The sequence below is a fragment of the Kogia breviceps genome, chromosome 3 (assembly GCF_026419965.1).
Source record: "Kogia breviceps isolate mKogBre1 chromosome 3, mKogBre1 haplotype 1, whole genome shotgun sequence".
Taxonomy (NCBI): Eukaryota; Metazoa; Chordata; class Mammalia; order Artiodactyla; family Physeteridae; genus Kogia; species Kogia breviceps.
The window spans coordinates 135,969,778-135,984,033 of record NC_081312.1 but is presented as its reverse complement, the minus strand read 5'-3'; the positions used below and the strand labels follow the sequence as shown (position 1 = coordinate 135,984,033).

At 35.3% G+C, this 14,256-nt stretch overlaps 1 protein-coding gene across 7 annotated transcripts in view; it reads right to left on the bottom strand.

Annotated features, from left to right (window-relative positions):
• Window positions 1–14,256, bottom strand: part of DENND4A (DENN domain containing 4A) — a 134,287-nt gene that overhangs the window by 83,337 nt on the left and 36,694 nt on the right. For all 7 annotated transcript variants that reach the window (XM_059057687.2, XM_059057688.2, XM_067029622.1 and 4 more), the window contains 2 exons: window positions 13,495–13,827; window positions 7,522–7,771 (listed from right to left, as the gene is read on the bottom strand). In XM_059057687.2, the coding sequence (XP_058913670.1) occupies window positions 7,522–7,771; window positions 13,495–13,805 (561 nt within the window). In that variant the 5' untranslated portion in view covers window positions 13,806–13,827. The remainder of the gene's footprint in view (window positions 1–7,521; window positions 7,772–13,494; window positions 13,828–14,256) is intronic.

Sequence of the window (14,256 nt, the reverse complement as noted above, 5' to 3'; positions counted from 1 at the left end):
CATCCCAAAAGAGCAGATTACACTTTCTTCTTAAGAGCACATGGAACATTCTCCAGGATGGATTATAACTTGGGTCACAAATCAAGCCTCAGTAAATTTAAGAAAACTGAAATCATATCAAGCATCTTTTCTGACCACATCGCTATGAGATTAGAAATCAATTACAGGGAAAACAACGTAAAAAACACAAACACATGCAGGCTAAACAATATGTTACTAAATAATCAAGAGATCACTGAAGAAATCAAAGAGGAAATCAAAAAATACCTAGAGACAAATGACAATGAAAACACAACGATCCAAAACCTATGGGATGCAGCAAAAGCAGTTTAAGAGGGAAGTTTATAGCTATACAGGCCTACCTCAAGAAACAAGAAAAATCTCAAATAAACAATCTAACCTTACACCTGAAGGAACTAGAGAAAAAGAACAAACAAAACCCGAAGTTAGCAGAGGAAAGAAATCATAACGATCAGAGCAGAAATAAATGAAATAGAAACAAAGAAAACAGTAGCAAAGATCAATAAAACTAAAAGTTGGTTCTTTGAGAATATAAACAAAATTGATAAAGCATTATCCAGATTCATCAAGAGGGAGAGGACTCGAATCAATAAAATTAGAAATGAAAAAGGAGAAGTTACAACAGACACTGAAGAAATACAAAGCATCCTAAGACTACTACAAGCAACTCTATGCCAATAATATGCACAACCTGGAAGAAATTGACAAATTCTTAAAAAGGTATAAGCTTCCAAGAGTGAACCAGGAATAAATAGAGAATATGAACAGACCGATCACAAGTAATGAAATTGAAACTGTGATTAAAAATCTTCCAACAAATAGAAGTCCAGGACCAGATGGCTTCAAAGGTGAACTCTATCAAACATTTACAGAAGAGCTAACACCCATCCTTCTCAAACTCTTCCAAAAAATTACAGAGGAAGGAACACTCCCAAACTCATTCTATGAGGTCACTCACCCTGATACCAAAATCTGACAAAGATACTACAAAAAAGAAAATTACAGACCAATATCACTGATGAATATCGATGCAAAAATCCTCAACAAAATACTAGCAAACAGAATCCAACAACACATTAAAAGGATCATACACCATGATCAAGTGGGATTTATCCCAGAGATGCAAGGACTCTTCAATATATGCAAATCAATCAATGTGATACACCATATTAACAAATTGAAGAATAAAAACCATATGATCATCTCAATAGATGCAGGAAAAGCTTTTGACAAAATTCAACACCTGTTTATGATAAGAACTCTCCAGAAAGTGGGCATAGAGGGAACCTACCTCAACATAATAAACGCCATATACGACAAACCCACAGCAAACATCATTCTCAATGGTGAAAAACTGAAAGCATTTCCTCTAAGATCAGGAACAAGACAAGGATGTCCATTCTCACCACTATTATTCAACATAGTTTTGGAAGTCCTAGTCAGAGAAGAAAAAGAAATAAAAGGAATGCAAATTGGAAAATAAGAAGTAAAATTGTCACTGTTTGCAAATGACATGATACTATACATAAAGAATCCTAAAAATGCCACCAGAAAACTACTAGAGCTAATCAATGAATTTGGTAAAGTTGCAGGATACAAAATTAATGCACAGAAATCTCTTGCATTCCTATACACTAATGTTGAAAAATCTGAAAGAGAAATTAAGGAAACCCTCCCATTTACCACTGCAACAAAAAGAATAAAATACCTAGGAATAAACTTACCTAGGGAGACAAAAGACCTGTATGCAGAAAACTATAAGACACTGATTAAAGGAATTAAAGATGATACCAACAGATGGAGAGATATACCATGTTCTTGGATTGGAAGAATCAATATTGTTAAAATGACTATACTACCCAAAGCAACCTACAGATTCAATGCAATCCCTATCAAATTACCAATGGTATTTTTTATGGAACTAGAACAAAAAATCTTAAAATCTGTATGGAGATACAAAAGACTCCGAATAGCAAAAGCAGTCTTAAGGGAAAAAAGTGGAGCTGGAGGAATCAGACTCCCTGACTTCAGACTATACTACAAAGCTACAGTAAGCAAGACAATATGGTACTGGCACAAAAACAGAAACATAGATCAATGGAACAAGATAAAAAGCCCAGAGATAAACCCACGCACGTATGGTCAATTAACCTATGACAAAGAAGGCAAGGATATACAATGGAGAAAAGACAGTCTCTTCAATAAGTGGTGTTGGGAAAACTGGACAGCTACATTTAAAAGAATGAAATTAGAATACTCCCTAACACCATACACAAAAATAAACTCAAAATGGATTAGAGACCTAAATGTAAGACCAGACACTATAAAATTCTTAGAGGAAAACATAGGAAGAACACTCTTTGACATAAATCACAGCAAGATCTTTTTTGATCCACCTCCTCCTAGAATAATGGAAATGAAAACAAAAATAAATGGGACCTAATGAAACTTAAAAGCTTTTGCACAGCTAAGGAAACCACAAACAAAACAAAAAGACAACCCTCAGAATGGCAGAAAATATTTGCAAACGAATCAACGGACAAAGGATTGATCTCCAAAATATATAAACAGCTCATGCAGCTCAATATTAAAGAAACAAACAACCCAATCCAAAAATGGGCAGAAGACCTAAACAGACATTTCTCCAAAGAAGACATACAGATGGCCAAGAAGCACATGAAAAGCTGCTCAACATCACTAATTATTAGAGAAATGCAAATCAAAATTACAATGAGCTATCACCTCATACCAGTTAGAATGGGCATCATCAGAAAATCTACAAACAACAAATGCTGGAGAGGGTGTGGAGAAAAGGGAACCCTCTTGCACTGTTGGTGGGAATGTAAACTGATACAGCCACTGTGGAGAACAGTATGGAGGTTCCCTAAAAAACTAAAAATAGAATTACCATATGGTTCAGCAAACCCACTACTGGGCACATACCCAGAGAAAACCGTAATTCAAAAAGACACCAATGTTCACTGCAGCACTATTTACAATAGCCAGGTCATGGAAGCATCCTAAATGCCCATCAACAGACGAATGGATAAAGAAGATGTGGTACATATTTACAATGGAATATTACTCAGCCATAAAAAGGAACGAAATTGGGTCATTTGTTGAGACGTGGATGGATCTAGAGACTGTCATACAGAGTGAACTATGTCAGAAAGAGAAAAACAAATATCGTATGTTAACGCATGTATGTGGAACCTAGAAAAATGGTACAGATGAACCGGTTTGCAGGCCAGAAGTTGAGACACAGATGTAGAGAACAAACGTATGGACACCAAGGGGGGGAAAGCTGTGGGGGGATGGGGATGGTGGGGATGGTAGTGTGCTGAACTGGGCAATTGGGATTTACATGTATACACTGATGTGTATAAAACTGACGAGTAATAGGAGCTTTATGTATAAAAAAATAAAGTAAAATTAAAAAAAATTTTTTAAAAGAGTAAGAAAATAAACATTTAAGAGGCTTTTTATTCCTATAATGTTTCTTAAGAGAACTGAGAGGAGCTTAAACACTGGGCAAAAATAAAATAAAACAACTCTTCCTTGCTGTATGTCAATTATATCTCATTAAAACTGAAAAAAAGAAAAAAAAAAAGCTCATCCTCAATTGTTAAATGTCCATAAAAGGGACTGAATAAGCAGAGTTAACTAAGGAGTAATTAATAACAGCTAACGTTTACATAGCACTTACTATGTACCAGGCACTATCCTAAGTTCTTTACAGATATGGAACATTTAATCTACACAAAAAGCCTATGCAATAAAATACTACTTTATCCTTGTCTCATGAATGAGGAAACTGAGGCACAAAGAGTCAAAGAACTTGTCCAAGACATGCATCTGGAATGCAAATCCAGCAGGTTAGCTGGAGTCCATTCTGTTACACTGCCTCTTTATTCTTTCAGCAGAGAATTAATGCTCTCTGACAACACTGGGACCAATACTTCAGAGTAAGGAAAAATAGGAACCCATGTCTGGTTTTGGTTTCAGTACAACAAGTCTACCTTGAACACTTTGATTAATTAATAAGACCTAGAAATGGTTCTAATGACATTGTCAATTTACTTTGAATCCAAAACCAACAAATCTACAAAATAAAGGAAAATTCACCAATGGGAAAAGGGCAAGTATCTATGAGCCTGAACAGTCTTGCTAAAACACCAAACCAAATCCTGAAACAAGGTTAAGCTGGACATCAGATTATGGAAGAGTTCAAAAACCCTTCTTGCCATCACTATCAGTACCACATGAGGCCTGTAAAATTTATTTGCTACCATGATCTTCTTCCTCCACCATAATCTCTCCACTGTCACATGTAATCATGAAATCAAAATGCAAGGATAGCATGAAAGAATAGGGCATTTTGTATATGAATGGCTGTTGACAAGTAGGGGTCACATAGCTGCAAAAAACTCTTTTAGGATACAACTGAGATACCGTCAACATCCATTTTTCGAATTACCTATTTAAACATTTTAAACAAATACTGCTACTACCTTAAAATTGCAGATTTTTCTAAAAGAAAATTTGGAATTGAAAGATATTTATAGATAATAAGCTAACACATATATAGTGTTTTCTTATATGTACTGGAACATGATTCTAAATTCATTTAACCATCACAATAACTTATAAGGTAGATGCTACTATCACTCTCATTTTACAATTGTGAAACTGAGGCACAGAGAAGTTATGTTACTTTCTCAAGGTCACAAAGCCAATAAGTGTCAGAGATAGGATTCATATCCAGACACTCTGGCTCCAGAGTCTGTGCTCTGAACCATTTGGCTATACTGATCTTAACCACTACACAATACAGATCTATTTTACTATCTTATTGAGCGGGTTAAAAACATTTTCAGACTCCTATAATTTGTGTTGTATCCAGTCACATATCAATACACTCCATTTCTTTTTCTTGTAGGTTTACCTAAAGCTTCAGTATTTCTCTTCTTGCTAGCTTAAAAGAAGAGCGCACATAAGAGCTCAATAAATGTAAATTATTTTAGGAAGGATGTAGTTCTAACTATGGTCATAACAGCTTTGTATGTAATATAAAAAACTTAGAATCTAAATGTCTTACAATAGAAGATGGAATAAATTGTGGCACATCCACTTAATGTAGTAATATTTAGCCATTCAAAGCTGTTATATACGAAAAGATGTTAAACCTCCACAATAATCAAAGAAATGCAAATTAAAATTAGAATGATTTCTTCCTAATAGTCAATAATTAAAAAGGGATTGATAACAACCAGTGTTGGTGAGGTACAGGACCTGGGAAAGGGCATTCTTATACAGTATGGTTCCTGGGAGTATAAACTGTCACAACTTTTTCACAGCAATCTGTCAACACTTCTCAAAATGTACAGCATACCCATCGATTCTAGTTACAATTATTTATTCTTTCAGAAATACTCAATAAATATACAAAGAAAAAAGCACAAAATTGATCAAAGCAGCATTATTAGTAATGGGAAAAACTGGAAATAACTTGTATTCATCATTCTTCATTTGTATTTTCTGGAATACTATACAATCATTGAAAGAATTAAGTAGAGAGTTATATTAACTGATAAAGATGGATAGTTAAAAAAACATATCAGAATATATTGAAATTTCCAATTTTTGAAAAATAAAAGATGAATTTATCCATATTACATATACTCCACATATGTGCACACAAAAGGGTCTGGAAGGATACAAGCCAAATTGTTAATTGTTAATCCTGGCAAAGGATCACAAAAGGGGAGCAGGAACAAGAACTTTCACTCTTTACTTCCTAGATCTATGATTTGCTCCCCTCCCCCTCTCAATTTTTTTTTTAGTACATATTTCTTTTTAAAATTTAAAACAGCAATTTAAAAAAAGATAATTATAATTACAGATCATGCATGGCCTTATGGCTACTGGAATGACTCTGGCTTTTACTAAGAGTGAGATGGGAAGCCATTAAGGGTTGTAAACCAAAGAGAGATATAATCTAATTTGTTTTAAAAGCATCCCTCTTGCTGCTATGTGAAGAATAGGTTGTAGGAAGAAGAAGTAGAAGCAGTGATCAGCTAAACCAGGGGTCTGGCAAACTATGCCTACGTTTGACCCAAGGCCTGTTTTTGTATAACTGAGCTAAGATTGGTAAAAAGGTTGTTTTTAAAACAAAGGATGAATTTGCGACAGAGCCTGTATATGACCTGCAAAAGCTAACTTATCATTTAGCCCTTTATCCAAAAGTTTGCCTAACTCCTGAATTAGGAGACCACTGCAATAATCCTGTTAAGAGATGATTGATTATGGCTTGGATCAGGGCTGCAGCACGTGGAGAAGCTGAGAAGTGTTCAATTTCAAAATATGTTTTGAAATGAAAGTCAACAGAATTTACAGAAGAACTGAGTGAGAGGTAGAAGATAAAGGTTAAGGATTACTCCAAGGATTTTTAGTCTGTGTAACTACAAGAGTGGAATTTCCTTTTACTAGAGGAGGAAAATTATGGGGATAAGATTTGGAGAGGGACACTAGGAGTTCAGTTTTGTACATGTTAAATTTGAGATAACCTATTTGATAAGATATCTGAGAAGAGATAATGAATTAGAAAGACCCAGGCGGGACACAGAAATTTAGAAGTCATCCACACATAGCCTGTATTTAAATGATTAGATTTTCAACGAAGTGAGTTTAGATTTAAAGATAAATGGTGTGAGGACTGAACGCTGGGGCACTCTGTTGCATAGCAGTCAGGGAATTGGGAAGAAATTAGCAAAGGCAGAAAGGGAATAACTGGTGAGGTAGGAGGAAAAAAGCCAGACAGCACAGAGGATAGAGACTGCATCTTCTCTTCCTGCCACTGTTTCAAGAAGGGAGAAGTGATCATCTATGTCTAAATGTACTAAAAAATTAAGATGAAGAGTTGATTACTGGATTCAACAAGTGCAATCTTGGTGGAATGATGGAGACAAAAGCCTAACTGGAAAGAGTCAAAGTGAGGAAGGAGACAGAATACGGTCAACTCTTGAGACGCTTTATTATAAAGAACAATCAAATGGGGGAACAGATGGAGTGGGATATAAAGATCAAGAAGCTTTGTAAAGATGGGAGGTATTGTAACATGCTTTTGCATGCTGGAGGAAATAACCCACTAGAGAATGAAAAACTGATGATTCAAAAAAAAGTAGGGAGGATTGCTGAATCCATGTCTCAAATAGGTGAGTATATGGGATCTAGTGCACAAGTGGAGGGGTTACCCTTGGCGAGTGCATCACTTTTGCAGTAAGGGGGAAAAATTATTTAATTACAAAAAAAAAGAAAGCTTTTTGCACAGCTCTTTTTGAAAGTACAACTAAATTACTTTCCTAAAAATAAAATATCTGACATCTTTAAAAAATCTATTTTTTAATTCAGTAATTGTGCTATGCTGTTTTCCAAAGATTTATTTTAAATTATGCTCTTTTCATCCATGGCTAATTTTATCAGCGCAAAAGAGTCACTTACCATACTGTTATTGAGATTCTTGTCAACTTTGCAGAACGTGTGTGGTGGACTTTCTCCTTTACTGGGTATAATAATACATATGTCTGTAACAGCCAACGTATTCTGAGTCATGTTTTCAGAGGCTCTTCGGTAAGTGATATAAATTCTTTGTGATGAGGTACTGCCGCTAATATTTGCAGGGCGTCCGTAAGGAGTACTCTGGATAACTTCACACCCCTGTTTCAATCTTTCTTTCCAGTCATATAAAACCCTAAAAAATAAATAAAATAAATTAGTACACAATTACAAAGCACCTGCAAATATGAAAGGTAATATTGTCAGGAATCATAAACTGATCCTTAAATGCAGCAGATATTCCAATTGTACTGCAAGTTTGAATGCACCATCCCATATAAAATTAAAGAATAACTGGGAACTTGTCTGGTGGCACAGTGTTTAAGACTCCGTGCCCCCAATTCAGGGGGCCCGGGTTCAATCCCTGGTCAGGGAACTAGATCCCACATGCATGCCGCAACTAAGAGTTTGCATGCCACAACTACAGAGCCAGCGAGCCGCAACTAAAGGAGCCCTCAAGCTGCAACTAAGGAGCCTGCCTGCCACAACTAAGACCTAGTGCATCCAAATAAATAAATAAATAAATATTTTTGAAAATAAAAATAAATTAAATTAAAAATTAAAGAGTAACTGTTTTCCCCACCAAAAATTAATAATGTAAGGAAAATTCATATTAACCTCTGTTTATTGACATAAACCAGAGAATAGCAATTTTGTGCAAAGGTACTTATTTTAGCATTCCATTTAATAGATAGATAGATAGATGGACAGATAGGTGTATGTATGTATGTATGTCTCTAAAACCAAGCATCATCTTTAGAAAAAGCAACCTTGTATTTTGATCAAAGTTTAAATTTTACAAAAGGCTCCTTGCCATACAGTAGAGTACTTACTTGCACACTTTTACCTCCAATACTTCCTTCAGCTTTAAGACAGAGTTTTAAGTCTTTCAAAAGAGTAAATGACCTTAAGTCTATCTTTCATCAAAAGTACAAGTGAGGGCTTCCCTGGTGGCGCAGTGGGTGAGAGTCCGCCTGCCGATGCAGGGGATGCGGGGTAGTGCCCCGGTGGTGCGGGAGGATCCCACATGCCGCAGAGCAGCTAGGCCCGTGAGCCACGGCCGCTGAGCCTGCACGTCCGGAGCCTGTGCTCCGCAACGGGAGAGGCCACAACAGTGAGAGGCCTGAGTACCGCAAAAAAAAAAAAAAAAAAAGTACAAGTGAAAGTTTCCCCCTTCTCCTTTTTGGTAAAATCATAAGATTTTAATAAAGGACAGGCCAGGCACCCATTCCTTAAGTTTTCTAAATACTATTACTTAAAATACTCGGGAAAACAAAGAAAACATCATGCTTGAATAATAATAGTTTATTCCCTCACAGAATTCACTAATTTGTACTTTAATGCTAAGTCTTTGGCATTAGCAAAAAAAAAAAAAAAAATTAAAGCCCTATTATATGTTTCTTCATTTGCTATAAAAATTATTATAGAAGGTAATGTCCCCAACATAAATCAGTATTCCCTTTTATAAAATCCCATTATACAAATAAAATTTAGTGCCAAAACCTGGTCAAATTATTTCTTTCTAATATAATTTTTAATTTCCCTTTTGTCTCAGCTGTCAGCAAACTTAAAAAATTTTCTTCTTTAAACATACTATTTTGAAAATTTAGAGTGAAATTTGATGCTTAATCATAGCAGCTATGTATATCCCAATGTTAGCCTAATTGCTTACTCCTCCTCCTCTTGATTTTGCTTTTCTGTCTTGTTTTTTCTTAATCCTAAAAAACGGCATTGTCAAACTATTACATATAGAATGGATAAACAACAAGGTCCTACTGTATAGCACAGGGAACTATATTCAATATTGAGGTAAACCATAATGGAAAAGAATATAAAAAATGTATATATATGTATAACTAATCACCTTACTGTAAAGTAGAAATTAATACAACTTTATAAATCAACTATACTTCAATTTTTAAAAATAAATAAGTAAAAAAAAATTTAAAGACATTATAACAGAGAAGTTAGACATATCTGAATTCGAACTCCTACCACCTGGTACCAGCTGTATTATCTTAGGCAGTTAACTTAACTTCTCTGAGCCTTATACTATTCAACTATAAAATTTAAAAATCTAACTCATAGGATCTTGGCAGAATTAGATAAGAGTACAAGTAGGGTCTCCAAAATAATGTCACAAAATAATGAACACAGATGTTCAACTGAAAATAAGAAAAGAAAAATACAACACACAGAACAACAAACCACTATTTACTACCACAAATTCTTAAAAGATATGGAATATAAGTACATTTGATACATAAGCTACCTATTTTCTTTAATCAGGTATTGTGCTGTTGTATACATTACTTGTATCACTAGTTCTGATTTTTATATTGTTGGGTAACTTTTCTTATCTATTTAAACTATAAGTTTACTAATTTTTTTTTTTTTTTTTTTTTTAGGTACACGGGCCTCTCACTGTTGTGGCCTCTCCCGTTACGGAGCACAGGCTCCGGACGCGCAGGCTCAGCGGCCATGGCTCACGGGCCCAGCCGCTCAGCGGCACGTGGGATCTTCCCGGACCGGGGCACGAACCCGTGTCCCCTGCATCCGCAGGCGGACTCTCAACCACTGTGCCACCAGGGAAGCCCTTAAACTATAAGTTTAGTTTAAAGGCAATAATGATGTTATATCCTCCACAATGACAAATATATGAGAATAGCCATAAGAGTGGTTAATTTATTCATTCCAGTTCAAGTCCTTTCCTGTTGGAGAATCCTTCCTATGCCTGGAAAATTCCTCATCTCTAATTTAGGCAGCTCCAACACCCTAACAAGAATCTGCAACATTCCCTTCATTGTATCTGCAAACTAGAATTCTGACAGTGATCAGTGATCATAGGAGCAACTTAACATAATCTTTTAAAAATAAGATCTAATAGCTGGCTTATTTTCCCAAATATGTAAACGTCATATGAAGCAATATTATACCTGTTCTGAAGCCCACTTAAAATTACTGTAATTAATTCATGAATCAACACAAAGACTGAGTTTAATATAACTTTTATCAAACATTAGGTAATAGAATTTTAAAAGTAGAAGAATGTTCAGGAGCTCTTCTAATTCATCCTATCTCCCCTTAGGCATGAGTAAGCATGGCTATTCACTTTCAGACTTAATATATTGGGGATGGAACTTTTTTTTTTTTTTTTTTTGTGGTATGCGGGCCTCTCACTGTTGTGGCCTCTCCCACTGCGGAGCACAGGCTCCAGACGCGCAGGCTCAGCGGCCATGGCTCACGGGCCCAGCCACTCCGCGGCATGTGGGATCTTCCCGGATCGGGGCACGAACCCCTGTCCCCTGCATCGGTAGGTGGACTCCCAACCACTGTGCCACCAGGGAAGCCCGGGATGGAACTTTTATAGCCCTTCTACTGATGTTAGTAGGGACATTGCTATCTTCCTTATTTTTAACCAGAATATTTTAAGTTAAGCCTATCCCCTTTTGCAACAGAGCCATGGAAACAAGAAAGTTCATCTTCATTCCCTATAAACCCTTCATCTATCGTGAAGACATTATTAGAGCTACTCCTAGCCTTCCTTTGGCCTTTTTCTTGCAGTTTTTCAGGGAGAATCTTCTACATAAATAAATACAGTAAATAAATACATATATATATTTTTTACATTTATATATTCTTTTACATATATATTCCTCTTTTTAAAAAAAAAAACCCAATCGTTGCAGAAATTGACAAGGTGATCCTAAAATTCATAGGAAAATTCAAGGGACCCAGAATAAACAAAACAATTTTGAAAAAGAACAAACTTGGAAGACTCACACTTCCTAATGTAAAAACTTACTACAAAGCCACAGTAACCAAAACTGTGTAGTACTGGATAGGAGAGACATACAGACAAATGGAATACAATTGAGAGTCCAGAAATAAACCCATACATTTATCACCAATTTTTGAAAATGGGGAAAGAATATTCTCATCAACAGATGGTGCTAGAAGTGGATATCCATATGCCAAAGAGTAAGGTTGGACTCTTTCCTTAACATACACAAAAATTAACTCAAAATGGATCAAAGACCTAAATGTAAAGGCTGAAACTATAAAACTCTTAGACAAAAACTTAAATGTAAATCTTCGTAACTCTGGATTAGTTAAAGCCTTCTTAGATACACCACCAAAACACAAGCAACAAAAGAAAAAAATACATAAATCAGATTTTATCAATATAAAAACTTTTCAGCTCCAGAGGATACCATAGAGAAAGTGAAAAGACAACCCACAGAATAAGAAAAAATATTTGTAAACTATTTATATGATAAGGAACTTACATGTAGAATATATAAAGAACTCCCAAAGCTGAACAATAAAAAGACAACCCAATTTAAAAATGGGTAAAGGATTCTGAATAGACATTTCTCCAAAGATCTATAGATGGTTAATAAGCACATGAAAAGATGCTCAACATCATTAGCCATCAGGTGAATGCAAATCAAGCCTACAGTTACATACCATCTCATACCCACTAGGAGAGCTATAATCAAAATGATAATATAAAATGTTGGCTAGGACTGGCAGAAATTGGAACCTTCATACACTGCTGATGGGAATGCAGAGTGGTACGGCTACTTTGGAAGACAGACTGGCAGTTCCTCAAAAGGTTAAACACAGAATTACCATATGACCCAGCAATTCCACTCCTAAGTACATATACAAGAGAAATGAAAACATATGTCTATACAAAAACTTGTACATTAACATTTCCAGTAGCATTACTTACAAGAGCCAAAAAGTAGAAACAACTCACATGTCCATCATCTGATGAATGGATAAATAAATTGTGGTAGACCCATAAGATGGAGTATCATTCAGCCATATAAAGGAATAAAGTACAGACATATACTACAACATGGATAAACTTTGAAAATATTATACTAAGTGAAAGAAGCCAGCCACAAGGTAACCATATACAGTATGATTCTACTGATATAAAATGCCCAGAATTAGGCACATCCACAGAGACAGAAAGTAGACTGGTGATTGTCTACAGCTGAGGGGGTTAGGAAGCATTAGAGCGAAACTATAATGAATACAGGATTGTTTATTTTGGGGGCATGATAAAATGTTATAAAATTTTTTGTGATGGTTTCACAAGTCTATAAATATACTAAAAACAACTGAATTGTACAATTTAAATGGGTGAGTTGGATGGTATGAATTATAACTCAGTGAAGCTATTATATAAAAAGGGAGCCCCAAGTTCAACACAATATCCTAAATAAGGCACTAATTTACCCAAGATCCTTGTTTGATGCATACAGACTTAAGCACCAACTATAATGATCATTATAACTGATCCTTAAAAGCCACCTTTTTCTCATACTTTAAAAATAATAAAAAATTTTATAAGCAGGATAATACCTTAATTTCTGATACTTTCCTATAAATGTTTTTCAAATTATCTCCCCTATCTTTTTTTTTTAAGAATTTTTTGATGTGGACCATTTTTAAAGTCTTTATTGAATTTGTTACAATATTGCTTCTGTTTTATATTTTGGTTTTTTGGCTGCGAGGCACGTGGGATCTCAGCTCCCTGACCAGGAATCGAACCCACACCCCCTGCATTAGAAGGTGAAGTCTTAACCACTGGACCGCCAGGGAAGTCCATCCACTATCTTTAATAGAAAGAAACTCAGACAAAAATGCTAGAACCTGTAGAATGAAGAGACACTGAAAAGATATAAGGAACACAGGAAGAGAATACAGGATTTGGGATATAAACGTGTCTATTTTTCTAAAGCTGCCATGTGTCTATAATAAACAAATTGAACAGTTAACTTCAAAATCTATAAGGTGTATTATTTGGATCGATAACAACAATTCCTTTTAAAAATTACTTACCCCAGATCTGTAAGTGGAGGCTTATCTCTTCCTCTTCTATAGCAAAGGAAAATCTGTGGCCCCACAAGACTTCCATTATTGAGATCAGCTGACAGTCCAGTTGGGGTAACATCAATACACGTGTAATCCCATGGCACTTCCTCCCCAAGAGATTTAATAATAACTGAAACATCTGTGATAGGTTCTTTTGGTTTAGCTACTTTATGACAAGCATCATTGAAGTGAATTTCTTCTTCAAGAGGCTTTGCAACATCAGTTAATCCTGCTACAACAAAGTAGTCAGCAACACGAGGCCCCTTATCTTCAATCATCTTCCATTACAGAAGGTTACATCTGAAAGAAAAGTAAAAGATAGTATTCTCCTGTAATGAGTCAAATAAATATTCTCCAATAAGTCAAATAAATATAAGTGGTTTGTGTACAAATAAGAACAAAAAACTAAAAAAAGTGCACTACCTCCCTGACTAAACATGCTAGTATTACACATTTCATTTTCATATGTTAAAAGTATGCTTTTTTAAAAAAACAGGACTATATTTAGCATTATTTTTTGATTATAAAATTAATGCATAAATTTCCATTTTTGGCAATATGGAAGCCTAGATTACCTAAGTAGACAACAAAAAAACCCACATTCTTTTCAATGCATAGGCTAACTTGTAAAAATGTAAGGCGAAATTCCCAGGGCCCCAAAACAGTGAGGAAACCAAAATGCCAGAATGCAGTGTATAAGTCATACTAGGTGGGAGAATTTGGCTGATC